Source organism: Bolinopsis microptera, chromosome 1 (assembly GCF_026151205.1).
Source record: "Bolinopsis microptera isolate Bmic1 chromosome 1, MBARI_Bmic_1.0, whole genome shotgun sequence".
Classification (NCBI taxonomy): domain Eukaryota; kingdom Metazoa; phylum Ctenophora; class Tentaculata; order Lobata; family Bolinopsidae; genus Bolinopsis; species Bolinopsis microptera.
The window spans coordinates 10,922,275-10,939,957 of record NC_087072.1 but is presented as its reverse complement, the minus strand read 5'-3'; the positions used below and the strand labels follow the sequence as shown (position 1 = coordinate 10,939,957).

Genomic DNA, 17,683 nt, shown 5'->3' with positions numbered 1-17,683 from the left:
TAGATACCGGAAAATGGAAAGACTATGGATCACTGTCACCTTGCCCTGGTTTGTCAATGAAAAATAATAATTACGCATTCATATAATTTAACTTGAACAAAATTCCAACAAAAACAAAATACATAAGTGTTCATAATATAAAAGCTTTAAACCTTTACTCATCGTTACTTGTTTCAGTTAACGGAACGTGGACTACTTGGGGTGTGTGGTCGAGTTGCTCAGCAAAATGTGGAGGAGGCCACAAGACAAGGAGAAAAACCTGCACTAATCCTGCTCCTCTTCACGGTGAAGCTAAATGTGCAGGAGACAGCACTGATACTAAGTCTTGCAACACTGAAAGCTGCTCGATTAATGGCGGATGGAGTAACTATGGAGACTGGTCAGAGTGTTCTAAAACATGTGGAAGAGGATCCCAGACACGAACCAGAACCTGCACAAATCCTGCTCCTGCTCACGGTGGAGCAGATTGTCCGGGAGAAAGCACTGAGACTAAGTCTTGCAACACTCAAGACTGCCCGGTTAATGGCGGATGGAACATCTATGAAGAGTGGTCAGACTGTTCTCAGGAATGTGGAACAGGAACCCAAACACGAACCAGAACCTGCACAAATCCTGCTCCTACTCACGGTGGAGCAGATTGTCCGGGAGACAGCACTGAGACTAAGTCTTGCAACACTCAAGACTGCCCGGTTAATGGCGGATGGAACATCTATGAAGAGTGGTCAGACTGTTCTCAGGAATGTGGAACAGGAACCCAAACACGAACCAGAACCTGCACAAATCCTGCTCCTGCTCACGGTGGAGCAGATTGTCCGGGAGAAAGCACTGAGACTAAGTCTTGCAACACTCAAGACTGCCCGGTTAATGGCGGATGGAACATCTATGAAGAGTGGTCAGACTGTTCTCAGGAATGTGGAACAGGAACCCAAACACGAACCAGAACCTGCACAAATCCTGCTCCTGCTCACGGTGGAGCTGAATGTGCAGGAGACAGCACTGAGACTCAGCCATGCAACACTGAAAGCTGCCCGATTGATGGCGGATGGAGTGACTATGGAGAGTGGTCAGAGTGTTCTAAAACATGTGGAAGAGGAATCCAAACACGAACCAGAACCTGCACAAATCCTGCTCCTCTTCACGATGGAGCTGCATGTGCAGGAGACAGCACTGAGACTAAGTCTTGCAACACTGAAATCTGCTCGATTAATGGCGGATGGAGTAACTATGGAGACTGGTCAGAGTGTTCTAAAACATGTGGAGGAGGATCCCAGTCACGAACCAGAACCTGCACAAATCCTGCTCCTCTTCACGATGGAGCTGAATGTGCAGGAGACAGCACTGAGACTCAGCCATGCAACACTGAAAGCTGCCCGGTTAATGGCGGATGGACTAACTATGAAGAGTGGTCAGAGTGCTCTAAAACATGTGGAGGAGGATCTCAGTCAAGAACCAGAACCTGCACAAATTCTGCTCCTCTTCACGGTGGAGCTGAATGTGCAGGAGACAGCACTGATACTAAGTCTTGCAACACTGAAAGCTGCCCGATTAATGGCGGATGGACTAATTATGGAGACTGGTCAGAGTGTTCTAAAACATGTGGAAGAGGATCTCAGTCAAGAACCAGAACCTGCACAAATCCTGCTCCTCTTCACGATGGAGCTGAATGTGCAGGAGACAGCACTGAGACTCAGCCATGCAACACTGAAAGCTGCCCGGTTAATGGCGGATGGACTAACTATGGAGACTGGTCAGAGTGTTCTAAAACATGTGGAAGAGGATCCCAGTCAAGAACCAGAACCTGCACACAGCCTAGTCCTCTTCACGATGGAGCTGAATGTGCAGGAGACAGCACTGAGACTCAGCCATGCAACACTGAAAGCTGCTCGATTAATGGCGGATGGAGTAACTATGGAGACTGGTCAGAGTGTTCTAAAACATGTGGAAGAGGAATCCAAACACGAACCAGAACCTGCACAAATCCTGCTCCTCTTCACGATGGAGCTGAATGTGCAGGAGACAGCACTGAGACTAAGTCTTGCAACACTGAAAGCTGCTCGATTAATGGCGGATGGAGTAACTATGGAGACTGGTCAGAGTGTTCTAAAACATGTGGAAGAGGATCCCAGACACGAACCAGAACCTGCACAAATCCTGCTCCTCTTCACGATGGAGCTCAATGTGCAGGAGACAGCACTGAGACTCAGCCATGCAACACTGAAAACTGCCCGATTAATGGCGGATGGACTAACTAATAACTATGAAGACTGGTTAGAGTGTTCTAAAACATGTGGAGGAGGATCCCAGTCAAGAACCAGAACCTGCACAAATCCTGCTTCTCTTCACGGTGGAGCTGAATGTGCAGGAGACAGCACTGAGACTCAGCCATGCAACACTGAAAGCTGCCCGATTAATGGCGGATGGACTAACTATGGACACTGGGCAGAGTGCTCTGTTGCGTGTGGAAGAGGATCCCAGTTAAGAACCAGAACCTGCACAAAGCCTGCTCCTGCTCACGGTGGAGCTGAATGTGTAGGAGACAGCACTGAGACTCAGCCATGCAACACTGAAAGCTCCCCGATTAATGGCGGATGGAGTGACTATGGAGAGTGGTCAGAGTGTTCTAAAACATGTGGAAGAGGAATCCAAACACGAACCAGAACCTGCACAAATCCTGCTCCTCTTCACGATGGAGCTGCATGTGCAGGAGACAGCACTGAGACTAAGTCTTGCAACACTGAAATCTGCTCGATTAATGGCGGATGGAGTAACTATGGAGACTGGTCAGAGTGTTCTAAAACATGTGGAGGAGGATCCCAGTCACGAACCAGAACCTGCACAAATCCTGCTCCTCTTCACGATGGAGCTGAATGTGCAGGAGACAGCACTGAGACTCAGCCATGCAACACTGAAAGCTGCCCGGTTAATGGCGGATGGACTAACTATGAAGAGTGGTCAGAGTGCTCTAAAACATGTGGAGGAGGATCTCAGTCAAGAACCAGAACCTGCACAAATTCTGCTCCTCTTCACGGTGGAGCTGAATGTGCAGGAGACAGCACTGATACTAACTCTTGCAACACTGAAAGCTGCCCGATTAATGGCGGATGGACTAACTATGGAGACTGGTCAGAGTGTTCTAAAACATGTGGAAGAGGATCTCAGTCAAGAACCAGAACCTGCACAAATCCTGCTCCTCTTCACGATGGAGCTGAATGTGCAGGAGACAGCACTGAGACTCAGCCATGCAACACTGAAAGCTGCCCGGTTAATGGCGGATGGACTAACTATGGAGACTGGTCAGAGTGTTCTAAAACATGTGGAAGAGGATCCCAGTCAAGAACCAGAACCTGCACACAGCCTAGTCCTCTTCACGATGGAGCTGAATGTGCAGGAGACAGCACTGAGACTCAGCCATGCAACACTGAAAGCTGCTCGATTAATGGCGGATGGAGTAACTATGGAGACTGGTCAGAGTGTTCTAAAACATGTGGAAGAGGAATCCAAACACGAACCAGAACCTGCACAAATCCTGCTCCTCTTCACGATGGAGCTGAATGTGCAGGAGACAGCACTGAGACTAAGTCTTGCAACACTGAAAGCTGCTCGATTAATGGCGGATGGAGTAACTATGGAGACTGGTCAGAGTGTTCTAAAACATGTGGAAGAGGATCCCAGACACGAACCAGAACCTGCACAAATCCTGCTCCTCTTCACGATGGAGCTGAATGTGCAGGAGACAGCACTGAGACTAAGCCATGCAATACTGAAAGCTGCCCGGTTAATGGCGGATGGACTAATTATGGAGACTGGTCAGAGTGTTCTAAAACATGTGGAAGAGGATCTCAGTCAAGAACCAGAACCTGCACAAATCCTGCTCCTCTTCACGATGGAGCTGAATGTGCAGGAGACAGCACTGAGACTCAGCCATGCAACACTGAAAGCTGCTCGATTAATGGCGGATGGAGTAACTATGGAGACTGGTCAGAGTGTTCTAAAACATGTGGAAGAGGAATCCAAACACGAACCAGAACCTGCACAAATCCAGGTCCTCTTCACGATGGAGCTGCATGTGCAGGAAACATCACTGAGACTCAGCCATGCAACACTGAAAGCTGCCCGGTTGATGGCGGATGGAGTGAATATGGAACCTGGTCAGTGTGCTCTAAGGAATGTGGAACAGGAACCCAGTCAAGAACCAGAATCTGCACAAATCCAGCTCCTCTTCACGGTGGAGCTGAATGTGCAGGAGACAGCACTGAGACTCAGCCATGCAACACTGAAAGCTGCCCGGTTAATGGCGGATGGACTAACTATGGAGAGTGGTCAGAGTGTTCTAAAACATGTGGAGGAGGATCCCAGTCACGAACCAGAACCTGCACAAATCCTGCTCCTCTTCACGATGGAGCTGAATGTGCAGGAGACAGCACTGAGACTCAGCCATGCAACACTGAAAGCTGCCCAGTTAATGGCGGATGGAGTAACTATGGAGAGTGGTCAGAGTGTTCTAAAACATGTGGAGGAGGAATCCAAACACGAACCAGAACCTGCACAAATCCTGCTCCTCTTCACGATGGAGCTGCATGTGCAGGAGACAGCACTGAGACTCAGCCATGCAACACTGAAAGCTGCCCGGTTAATGGCGGATGGAGTGAATATGGAACCTGGTCAGTGTGCTCTAAGGAATGTGGAACAGGAACCCAGTCAAGAACCAGAATCTGCACAAATCCAGCTCCTCTTCACGGTGGAGCTGAATGTGCAGGAGACAGCACTGAGACTCAGCCATGCAACACTGAAAGCTGCCCGGTTAATGGCGGATGGACTAACTATGGAGAGTGGTCAGAGTGTTCTAAAACATGTGGAGGAGGATCCCAGTCACGAACCAGAACCTGCACAAATCCTGCTCCTCTTCACGATGGAGCTGAATGTGCAGGAGACAGCACTGAGACTCAGCCATGCAACACTGAAAGCTGCCCAGTTAATGGCGGATGGAGTAACTATGGAGAGTGGTCAGAGTGTTCTAAAACATGTGGAGGAGGATCTCAATCAAGAACCAGAATCTGCACAAATCCAGCTCCTCTTCACGGTGGAGCTGAATGTGCAGGAGACAGCACTGAGACTCAGCCATGCAACACTGAAAGCTGCCCGGTTAATGGCGGATGGACTAACTATGGAGACTGGGCAGAGTGCTCTGTTACGTGTGGAAGAGGATCCCAGTCAAGAACCAGAACCTGCACAAAGCCTGCTCCTCTTCACGGTGGAACTGAATGTGTAGGAGAAAACACTGAGGAACAGAATTGCAACTCACAAAGCTGCCCTGTTGATGGCGGATGGAGTGACTATGGAGAGTGGTCAGAGTATTCTAAAACATGTGGAGGAGGATCCCAGTCAAGAACCAGAACCTGCACAAATCCAGCTCCTCTTCACGATGGCGCTGAATGTGCAGGAGACAGCACTGAGACTCAGCCATGCAACACTGAAAGCTGCCCGGTTAATGGCGGATGGACTAACTATGGAGAGTGGTCATAGTGCTCTTTTACGTGTGGAAGAGGATCCCAGTCAAGAACCAGAACCTGCACAGAGCCTGCTTCTGCTCACGGTGGAACTGAATGTGTAGGAGAAAGCACTGACGAACAGAATTGCAACTTACAAAGCTGCCCTGTTGATGGCGGATGGAGTGAATATGGAGAGTGGTCAGAGTGCTCTGTTCCGTGTGGAGGAGGATCCCAGTCAAGAACCAGAACCTGCACAAATCCTGCTCCTCTTCACGGTGGAGCTGAATGTGCAGGAGACAGCACTGAGACTCAGCCATGCAACACTGAAAGCTGCCCGATTAATGGCGGATGGAGTAACTATGGAGACTGGTCAGTGTGCTCTGTTCCGTGTGGAGGAGGATCCCAGTCAAGAACCAGAACCTGCACAAATCCTGCTCCTCTTCACGGTGGAGCTGAATGTGCAGGAGACAGCACTGATACTCAGCCATGCAACACTGAAAGCTGCCCGATTAATGGCGGATGGACTAACTATGGAGACTGGTTGGAGTGCTCTGTTACATGTGGAGGAGGATCTCAGTCAAGAACCAGAACCTGCACAAATCCTGCTCCTCTTCACGGTGGAGCTGAATGTGCAGGAGACAGCACTGATACTCAGCCATGCAACACTGAAAGCTGCCCGATTAATGGCGGATGGACTAACTATGGAGACTGGGCAGAGTGCTCTGTTACGTGTGGAGGAGGATCCCAGTCAAGAACCAGAACCTGCACAAATCCTGCTCCTCTTCACGGTGGAGCTGAATGTGCAGGAGACAGCACTGAGACTCAGCCATGCAACACTGAAAGCTGCCCGATTAATGGCGGATGGAGTAACTATGGAGACTGGGCAGAGTGTTCTAAAACATGTGGAGGAGGATCCCAGTCAAGAACCAGAACCTGCACAAATCCAGTTCCTCTTCACGATGGAGCTGAATGTGCAGGAGACAGCACTGAGACTCAGCCATGCAACACTGAAAGCTGCCCGGTTAATGGCGGATGGAGTGAATTTGGAACCTGGTCAGTGTGCTCTAAGGAATGTGGAACAGGAACCCAGTCAAGAACCAGAATCTGCACAAATCCAGCTCCTCTTCACGGTGGAGCTGAATGTGCAGGAGACAGCACTGAGACTCAGCCATGCAACACTGAAAGCTGCCCGGTTAATGGCGGATGGACTAACTATGGAGAGTGGTCAGAGTGTTCTAAAACATGTGGAGGAGGATCCCAGTCACGAACCAGAACCTGCACAAATCCTGCTCCTCTTCACGATGGAGCTGAATGTGCAGGAGACAGCACTGAGACTCAGCCATGCAACACTGAAAGCTGCCCAGTTAATGGCGGATGGAGTAACTATGGAGAGTGGTCAGAGTGTTCTAAAACATGTGGAGGAGGAATCCAAACACGAACCAGAACCTGCACAAATCCTGCTCCTCTTCACGGTGGAACTGAATGTGCAGGAGACAGCACTGAGACTCAGCCATGCAACACTGAAAGCTGCCCGGTTAATGGCGGATGGAGTGAATATGGAACCTGGTCAGTGTGCTCTAAGGAATGTGGAAGAGGATCCCAGTCAAGAACCAGAATCTGCACAAATCCAGCTCCTCTTCACGGTGGAGCTGAATGTGCAGGAGACAGCACTGAGACTCAGCCATGCAACACTGAAAGCTGACCGGTTAATGGCGGATGGACTAACTATGGAGAGTGGTCAGAGTGTTCTAAAACATGTGGAGGAGGATCCCAGTCACGAACCAGAACCTGCACAAATCCTGCTCCTCTTCACGATGGAGCTGAATGTGCAGGAGACAGCACTGAGACTCAGCCATGCAACACTGAAAGCTGCCCAGTTAATGGCGGATGTAGTAACTATGGAGAGTGGTCAGAGTGTTCTAAAACATGTGGAGGAGGATCTCAATCAAGAACCAGAACCTGCACAAATCCTGCTCCTCTTCACGATGGTGCTGAATGTGCAGGAGACAGCACTGAGACTCAGCCATGCAACACTGAAAGCTGCCCGGTTAATGGCGGATGGACTAACTATGGAGACTGGGCAGAGTGCTCTGTTACGTGTGGAAGAGGATCCCAGTCAAGAACCAGAACCTGCACAAAGCCTGCTCCTCTTCACGGTGGAACTGAATGTGTAGGAGAAAACACTGAGGAACAGAATTGCAACTCACAAAGCTGCCCTGTTGATGGCGGATGGAGTGACTATGGAGAGTGGTCAGAGTGTTCTAAAACATGTGGAGGAGGATCCCAGTCAAGAACCAGAACCTGCACAAATCCAGCTCCTCTTCACGATGGCGCTGAATGTGCAGGAGACAGCACTGAGACTCAGCCATGCAACACTGAAAGCTGCCCGGTTAATGGCGGATGGACTAACTATGGAGAGTGGTCATAGTGCTCTTTTACGTGTGGAAGAGGATCCCAGTCAAGAACCAGAACCTGCACAGAGCCTGCTTCTGCTCACGGTGGAACTGAATGTGTAGGAGAAAGCACTGACGAACAGAATTGCAACTTACAAAGCTGCCCTGTTGATGGCGGATGGAGTGACTATGGAGAGTGGTCAGAGTGCTCTGTTCCGTGTGGAGGAGGATCCCAGTCAAGAACCAGAACCTGCACAAATCCTGCTCCTCTTCACGGTGGAGCTGAATGTGCAGGAGACAGCACTGAGACTCAGCCATGCAACACTGAAAGCTGCCCGATTAATGGCGGATGGAGTAACTATGGAGACTGGTCAGTGTGCTCTGTTCCGTGTGGAGGAGGATCCCAGTCAAGAACCAGAACCTGCACAAATCCTGCTCCTCTTCACGGTGGAGCTGAATGTGCAGGAGACAGCACTGATACTCAGCCATGCAACACTGAAAGCTGCCCGATTAATGGCGGATGGACTAACTATGGAGACTGGTTGGAGTGCTCTGTTACATGTGGAGGAGGATCTCAGTCAAGAACCAGAACCTGCACAAATCCTGCTCCTCTTCACGGTGGAGCTGAATGTGCAGGAGACAGCACTGATACTCAGCCATGCAACACTGAAAGCTGCCCGATTAATGGCGGATGGACTAACTATGGAGACTGGGCAGAGTGCTCTGTTACATGTGGAGGAGGATCCCAGTCAAGAACCAGAACCTGCACAAATCCTGCTCCTCTTCACGGTGGAGCTGAATGTGCAGGAGACAGCACTGAGACTCAGCCATGCAACACTGAAAGCTGCCCGATTAATGGCGGATGGAGTAACTATGGAGACTGGGCAGAGTGTTCTAAAACATGTGGAGGAGGATCCCAGTCAAGAACCAGAACCTGCACAAATCCAGCTCCTCTTCACGATGGAGCTGAATGTGCAGGAGACAGCACTGAGACTCAGCCATGCAACACTGAAAGCTGCCCGGTTAATGGCGGATGGACTAACTATGGAGAGTGGTCAGAGTGCTCTGTTACGTGTGGAAGAGGATCCCAGTCAAGAACCAGAACCTGCACAGAGCCTGCTTCTGCTCACGGTGGAACTGAATGTGTAGGAGAAAACACTGACGAACAGAATTGCAACTTACAAAGCTGCCCTGTTGATGGCGGATGGAGTGACTATGGAGAGTGGTCAGAGTGCTCTGTTACATGTGGAGGAGGATCCCAGTCAAGAACCAGAACCTGCACAGAGCCTGCTTCTGCTCACGGTGGAACTGAATGTGTAGGAGAAAACACTGAGACTCAGCCATGCAACACTGAAAGCTGCCCGATTAATGGCGGATGGAGTAACTATGGAGACTGGTCAGTGTGCTCTGTTCCGTGTGGAGGAGGATCCCAGTCAAGAACCAGAACCTGCACAAATCCTGCTCCTCTTCACGGTGGAGCTGAATGTGCAGGAGACAGCACTGAGACTCAGCCATGCAACACTGAAAGCTGCCCGATTAATGGCGGATGGAGTAACTATGGAGACTGGTCAGTGTGCTCTGTTCCGTGTGGAGGAGGATCCCAGTCAAGAACCAGAACCTGCACAAATCCTGCTCCTCTTCACGGTGGAGCTGAATGTGCAGGAGACAGCACTGATACTCAGCCATGCAACACTGAAAGCTGCCCGATTAATGGCGGATGGACTAACTATGGAGACTGGTTAGAGTGCTCTGTTACATGTGGAGGAGGATCTCAGTCAAGAACCAGAACCTGCACAAATCCTGCTCCTCTTCACGGTGGAGCTGAATGTGCAGGAGACAGCACTGATACTCAGCCATGCAACACTGAAAGCTGCCCGATTAATGGCGGATGGACTAACTATGGAGACTGGGCAGAGTGCTCTGTTACATGTGGAGGAGGATCCCAGTCAAGAACCAGAACCTGCACAAATCCTGCTCCTCTTCACGGTGGAGCTGAATGTGCAGGAGACAGCACTGAGACTCAGCCATGCAACACTGAAAGCTGCCCGATTAATGGCGGATGGAGTAACTATGGAGACTGGGCAGAGTGTTCTAAAACATGTGGAGGAGGATCCCAGTCAAGAACCAGAACCTGCACAAATCCTGCTCCTCTTCACGATGGAGCTGAATGTGCAGGAGACAGCACTGAGACCCAGCCATGCAACACTCAAGAGTGCCCAAGTATTTCCAAAATTGCTACTTTTATTTAAATTGCACATTGAAATCTAGATGAGGTGATAACTTTAATAGACCTAAATGAACATAATCTAGACGTTATATGATATCAGTTATGTCACTTTATACTCATTATTTATAATATAACTGTACACTGTACAGAAATTCATTTAACCAACAACTAAATCGTAGACAAGCGCATACTATTGTAAACAATACAGGCAGCACTAACTAATTACAAAATATTATGACATTATAAAATGTTTCTATCAGGATATTTTTGCTTTAGCTGTGGTACATTCATAATTTTCGATTGCATGGTGATAAAAACTATAGTTATTTTCAGGCAACGCAGCCCAACATAATTTAGGAGTTTGGATATCATCAGGGGTGGTAGCGATTTTCTTCATAACATCAATAATGGCTGGATTGTGTTTCCTACACTTACGTAGAAAGCTGGAAAATGTCTCTGCCAATAATGTAATCTGCCTCAATACTGCAGTTCTCAACCCTGCCGAAATAATCCCTTCTCCTTGGCACAACGACGATGTTGTTCTCCGAGTAACTTCTGAAGATGCTATTTGATATGATGTTGCATTGTTAAGATACGAGGCGATATTCGTTAAATTTTGTGTGGACAAATACGTTTTTTAAATGGGGCTGTTACTTTTAGTATTTCAACTTATGCTGGTAATTGCTGATCAAATATAAAGTTCGATTAACTTATATAAGAGTTTTAAGTCATGAATGTCAGTTTCATTTACTAGCTCAAGAAACACTATTGTAAACCTGAATGTTTTCACAATTCACAAATTACAAATCGTTCCTTATGCTAAACTGCAGTCTTTCAGCTGATATAGTAACATCTATACTCTACAGTGACTGTTATACACTAACATTATCTCTTCACCGGTTCAGAGCATCTGTAACATTCTTTTTCTCAGGGGAATACTCTTTTACATCTACTGGTATCTGTTATTTATATTTAGCGTACTGTTGAGCAAGTCTGTAGTTGTTGTGAATATTATTTGAGAAAACGAAGAGGTTTGATAAAGATGGTACGTAAGATGTTTTTGGCCCAAAACCAAAACCGCCCAGTTTTGGAAAGAGCTTGATTCCTTATCTATTAGAATAGCGGATATTTAGTGTAAATCTATATATATAATAATATTATATATTACATAGTCCTTTAACAGTACCAGTCACCTAACATTACACTATAACAACCCCTGCTTCACAAGTGTTAGTTACCTCATCTTCAGCATGATACTCTCTAAAGAACAGAGAAATTAATTATTCAATAAGAATTTATTTACTGGCACGAAATCATTCAGATCACAATGAACTTGCCATGCTATGATTTTTGTATACGTCAACTGTAGTTACCATGTCCGACAATGTATTCGGTTGCCAGGTTCCTAATAGCTTTGTTTTGTTATTTAGATGGCGCAATAACTGTGGTTCATGACATATTAATTTTCTGTTCTTCCTTTTCGATCTCAAAAACTTTAGAGCATATGCTGACTGCTGAGGTTGACACATGCGCATGGGGTCCAGAGGCACATATTAGGTGCGGTAAAAAAAATCGAAATTATGCGGTACCGCACCCGACTATAAAGGTAAAATGTGCGGTAAGGTGCGGTAAATTTTTACCAATTATGCGGCAAATGTGCGGCGACTTTTTCGAAATTTGTGCGGGAATTGTGCGGTTTTCTTTTGCATTTTCTCAAGGACTTTGGAAATTCTAAACGTGTAACCGCCGCTCTTATCAAAAATAGGTCTGACGACGATTAACACATGTTTATTGAAAGCTTCTACAAGTTAAATCATCGTATCTCTTATATGTTTTTAACCCAACTCCACTCAGTTTTAAAAATAGGTCTGTTTATGTGTTACTGAGGGTGTAGTTCTTTACTAAGACCATGATTGAACCTATATTGAGATTCAGTTATCTGAGAACAGTGACTTGATCTGGTAGAGATCAGGAAACAGTTATTTGAAGACGCCTCTTGATAGAGTCGATCAGATCCCATGCAGGTATCTTCTGTTTTTTGTGTGGTGAGCTTGATGATGGGTCACTGTTTATGTCTGTAGCTGTTCGTTTCTTTAGGAAACGGTCCATGACGTTGTGATATAGAGTAATCAGATGATGTGGTGAAGGTACGAATGATAACTGATACACTATAATCGAAGTACGGTAACGACGAGGGTTCCATAACGGCCTGGGTCACGGTCCCGAAAGGGCCTGGGTCACGGTCCCGAAAGGGCCTGGGTAACGGTCCCGAAAGGGCCTGGGTCACGGTCCCGAAAGGGCCTGGGTCACGGTCCCGAAAGGGCCTGGGTCACGGTCCCGAAAGGGCCTGGGTCACGTGGTAACTGGGTCACGTGGCCTAGGAATGAGTTCCAAAAGGGCCTGGGTCACGGTCCCGAAAGGGCCTGGGTAACGGTCCCGAAAGGGCCTGGGTCACGGTCCCGAAAGGGCCTGGGTCAGGGTCCCGAAAGAGCCTGGGTCACGTGGTAACTGGGTCACGTGGCCTAGGTATGAGTTCCAAAAGGGCCTGGGTCACGGTCCCGAAAGGGCCTGGGTCAGGGTCCCCAAAGGGCCTGAGTCACGGTCCTAAAAGGGCCCGACTTTTAACATATTTTGGTTTTTACACTCGAAAATCTTAACGCAAAAATTTCAAAATTATGCGAAATTACGCGGAAAATGCTAGATTATGCGGAAATATGCAGAAAATTACAAAATGTGCGGAAATGTGCGGAAAACAATAAATTATGCAGAAATGTGCGGAAAACGGTAAATTGTGCGATCCCGCACCCATCGCACCTAATATGTGCCTCTGATGGGGTCGAGCTAAGTTTGATATTTCTAAAGATTTCTTTATTTATTGCTATACTGCGCATAGTTATACACAACGTAAAAATCAAAACGTGACCCAGGAATAGGAAATAGATTTTCTCATTGACTTGTTATCTGGTTTACCTTTGTTATAGTTATTTTGATAATAAAATTGCCTGTTTTGGAAGCCGAGTTTTTCATATCGACCACGTCCGAAGTCTGCACTTTTTTCTTTACCAAAATATCCATCTTGAATCATTTGAAATTTATAACTGATAAAGTTTATTAAGAGATTTTGAAGAATAACGATTACGAAGTTTATGACACACGTGTCGTAAAATTACTAGATGTTGAGGATTACTCTAGCGACGATAGTGTCTCTGGTGATCATAAGGTCTACCATTGCTGGTGAGTGCCTCTTACTATCCTTAGAATTGTAACGGTTTATTTCTTCTGTAATTTATTCTTCTGGTAATGAATTTGTGATTGGTAATGCAATGTACAGGGGGGGGGGGGGGGGGCTCAGCAAATGTTCTACTTTAGTCTTTACTACCGTCAAATGCGTTCTGTTAAAACAGCAAGCTTGGTATAAACAGTAAGTATAAACGACGTTAAATTCCTCAGCTCAGTACAAGGTAACAATACGTACCTCCGACATTCCAAATGCTGGGTCAGACTCAGACTTCTACTACACCTTCCTCGGAAACAAAGGAAGTACTGAAGAGAAAAAAGCAGACAATAGTAACGACAGACAGAAAGGCGAAACAGATACTTGGACATTCTCAGACAGTGCAGATATTGGAGAGTTCAGATGTATCTTGATAAGGATGGACGGATTGGACGGATCGGACGGCTGGATTTTGAAGAGGGTATTTCCTATTTATAGTAATTTTCTGTTTATAGTAGTCCGGGTTTAGAACGCCATTCCCATGTAAAATACTATTTGGATCGTTTCTTATTTTTTGTGATAACTTAATTTTCAAAAGATTGAGATAGCAATAGACGGTTCCCCACAAACAACCATTGTTATTTCTGATCACACATTTATCTTTTTTTTGTGACGGAATACTTCTAACGTGTTTACCCTTTCTAGCAATGACAAGGAAACAGGGATAACCGATTGGACTGGGGCGTTGCAGACCAGTGGCAGCACACTACCGTCCAATCGGTAAGTATTTATAATGTTTAGTTATTAGGTATTTATTTGGAATTGGTTTAAATTGGTTGTAAAGTTATTCTATTATGTAATAAAGTATTTTGTTTTACAGGTTTTGTACATACGACAATTACGGGTTTTAATTGGTCAACAAACGGTCATCTAACAGTGATAGCAGGAAGTCGGAAAACGTTCTACGCAACGACCTGACAGTGGCACTTTGTTTGTGTGTTATTTAGACTACAATTTAGAGACTAATTTAGAGACTAATTGAGAGACAATTTTAGAGTTTTTTGAGTCGAACTATAACTATGAGTCTTCGTGAGATACCAGTTGTAGACGACAGCGCTGATTACAGCACATGGAAGAAGAAAGTGCTAATATGGCAGCTTGGCACCGCAGCAACAACGAAACAGCAAGCTAGTAAGCTGATTATGAACATGAAAGGTAGACCACAGGAGGTCTCTATAAACATGACATTAAAGGTGCTAGGGGCAGAAGATGGAGTTGATAAACTCATTGCCGAACTGGACAAACTGTATAAGAAGGACAGTACCCAGTCTTTATTTAAGGCAATAGATGATTTTGAGGGATACAGGAGAGGAGATGGAGAAGATATAGACAACTACATCTTGGATTTCCAGAGGAGGTATAAAATCCTCAAACAGCTGAGAAAGAACGAAGATCGTTACGATGACATGGTATTAGCGTATAGACTTTTAAATCAGGCAACCCTCAATGATGAACAGGCTAGATTGGTTCGAGCAACTTGCACTGCTACATTATCATATGACCTTATGCAAGAACAACTAAAAAGGACATTCGGAGATGGATTCACAAGAAATGAGAACCACTCCAGTTTACCTTTTAAAAGTACTCCTATGGAGGAAATGGTAAAGCAGGAACCTGTCTTTCTAGCTGAGGATTACAAATTGGGGTCTGACATTCACTGGACCAGAAATGGGGATCAAAGGAATTTCACGGGTCAACCAATGAGAGAAGAAAACAGATATAACCCTGATGCTCAGGATAGAGGACAGCAGAGATACAACTCATATGCTCAAAAACGAGGACAAAAGCTTTATATGAGGGGGAGTAGTAGTCCCAAGGTATGTTGCTTTATATGCCACCAACCAGGTCATATGGTTGCTCAGTGTTCATTCAACACATTCTCACGAGATCAAAGACAAGAGGATGAGTTTCCCGGATCTGAGGATCCTGACCTTGGAAATACGGAATGATCGAGAGAGCTGGCAATACTGAATACATAAAAACCTTTGTTCAGAGTAGATTTGGAAAAGTATCTTGATTGAGAAACAAGAAGGCAATCAAATGAATGTTTCGTGTCGTTTAAATGTATGAGTAAAGAGCGTTGAGTCAAGCAAAGGTCAATGTTTCTATTTTAGGAATTGTGAGTTTATAGATGTGGATACTGGTGGGGAGGTGAAACACATTTGTTTACGTATTAAGTGGCGCCTCTATTCAGCAGGTTGAAGAGGTGATACACATTTGTTTACGTTTTAAGTGGCGCCTCTATTCAGCAGGTTGAAGAGGTGATACACATTTTGTATTATAGAAGGCTTGTAACACTTGTAACGCTTTCTTGTTACCCCCCTTTGAAGGCCCCGAATTATTTTCTGAACGAAAGCTCAAAAATAACCGAGAAATCGACCTTCTTATTAACTCATTTTGATGACTGTTTCTAACCTAAAATTGCACGAAAAATCGATTAAGCTAGGTTTCAGAACCTATAAACACTTCCTTATCCCTCAAAATTGATATTTTATAGTTGATACGAGCAACAAGCAACATTTTTTTGATCCTTCGGTTCTACTCATGACCTAGGCAGTTAAGCTGAACCCGACAGATCGAGGCAATCCTCACCTTAACTGATCAAACTGGTACTAACACAATTTTCAGATATTATAAATGTTCTTTGCGATACGTTTATTGCAGCTTATGACCATAGTTGGTACTACAATAAGTGGGTTTCACTTCTAAGCTACCGTATAACCGTATACTAAATTGTTGCAGGATCAGAATGTTCGTGAGGAACAGTCACCAAAAGTGAGTTGCTTACCTGCTGTGTGTTTTTGTACTCTGGTCTTCACTCAAGTTGCAAAGCTGCAATAAACGTATCGCAAAGAACATTTATATCTGAAAATGGTGTTAGTACCAGTTTGATCAGTTAAGGTGAGGATTGCCTCGATCTGTCGGGTTCAGCTTAACTGCCTAGGTCATGAGTAGAACCGAAGGATCAAAAAAATGTTGCTTGTTGCTCGTATCAACTATAAAACATCAATTTTGAGGGATAAGGAAGTGTTTATAGGTTCTGAAACCTAGCTAAATCGATTTTTCGTGCAATTTTAGGTCAGAAACAGTCATCAAAATGAGTTAATAAGAAGGTCTATTTCTCGGTTATTTTTGAGCTTCCGTTCAGAAAATAATTCGGGGCCTTCAAAGGGGGGTAACAAGAAAGCGTTACAAGTGTTACAAGCAAAGAAATTCAAGTAAAGTCACCTGACATTCCAACATCTAATCCCATAGAGATTTCTCATCAAATAATGAATGTGTACAGCAGTAGCGAGGGTCTGTACTTCTTCAAAGTAAAATTTGCCCGAGGCTTAAAGTTACAGAGTAAACCGGTGAAGCTGGCGGTTAAAAAGAAGTGCAGACCTTTTACTCCTCCACCCAATACAGGTGAATTACATTTTACTAAAGGTGCATTTTTCATTAGTTTCTGGTTTTATTTTACTACTTTTGTTTCTGACATGGACAGTTTTCATATTCCTTGAGACATTCCTATCTGCATGCATTTTCCTGACATTGTTCCAGTCACAAACGTTGTTTCGTTTTATCCAATATCCTTAAACTCCCGTACAATTGCAGTGCTAACCAAGGTAGACATTCTGAATTCCTACAACTACAAGATAACGGTGAACTGCAAGGAGGGGGGCCAGTTTGACTACGTGTTTATGGACTCTGAGAAGAGGGAAGCACTGTGTGACACAGACACGGGAATGTATAGTATAACCGAGCTAACTCCCTGTCTCAAGGCTATTGAACCCACTGACTGAAAAAACAGCTTCTGATATTTATTGATTAAACTGATGATATGTTCGTAATTGTTTGTTTTGCAAAAATTTTCAATATTATTCAACGATTTTTTAAATGTGTGATGCAATTTTCAATAATCGCAATTTGAGAATTTGATTTAATTTTACTGTTTTAATTTTAAGCCATAAATCATTGAATATAATAATATATAGTATTATCTATTATACAAAGTACAAATAATATTATTTTAAATTTGTCATTATAATTAAATTATATTCGGGTGACTAAATTCGAATTCTAACTAAACAGGTTCTTGGGTAAATTGCCAGAAACAAATAAGCTACTTCTAGCTCATAATAAAAGTTTGTGCTTGCGAGCAAGCAGTTCTCAACTCTTTCGATGTTTTTACCCTGTAAGCCTGTATGAGAAATAAACAAGATTGGAGATCATCATGATAAAGGCCTGTTAACCCTGTCTCAGAGGGACCACATGTAACGTTAAATGGAGCCTTCATTTGAAAGTAGAGCGGTTGTTT

General features: G+C 45.1%; 2 protein-coding genes across 8 annotated transcripts in view; one reads left to right on the top strand and one right to left on the bottom strand.

Annotated features, from left to right (window-relative positions):
• LOC134815900 (coiled-coil domain-containing protein 102A-like) overlaps positions 1-17,683 on the bottom strand; it is a 90,904-nt gene that overhangs the window by 43,720 nt on the left and 29,501 nt on the right. The gene's annotated exons all lie outside the window — the stretch shown is intronic.
• The window catches only part of LOC134823063 (uncharacterized), a 54,197-nt gene that overhangs the window by 11,600 nt on the left and 24,914 nt on the right, over positions 1-17,683 (top strand). The window contains exons 6-15 of the mRNA XM_063834416.1: positions 178-2,073; positions 2,444-5,345; positions 5,649-7,023; positions 7,061-7,645; positions 8,006-9,027; positions 9,069-9,291; positions 9,626-10,102; positions 13,283-13,343; positions 13,560-13,804; positions 14,418-15,200. Of these exons, the coding sequence (XP_063690486.1) occupies positions 178-2,073; positions 2,444-5,345; positions 5,649-7,023; positions 7,061-7,645; positions 8,006-9,027; positions 9,069-9,291; positions 9,626-10,102; positions 13,283-13,343; positions 13,560-13,804; positions 14,418-15,200 (9,569 nt within the window). The remainder of the gene's footprint in view (positions 1-177; positions 2,074-2,443; positions 5,346-5,648; positions 7,024-7,060; positions 7,646-8,005; positions 9,028-9,068; positions 9,292-9,625; positions 10,103-13,282; positions 13,344-13,559; positions 13,805-14,417; positions 15,201-17,683) is intronic.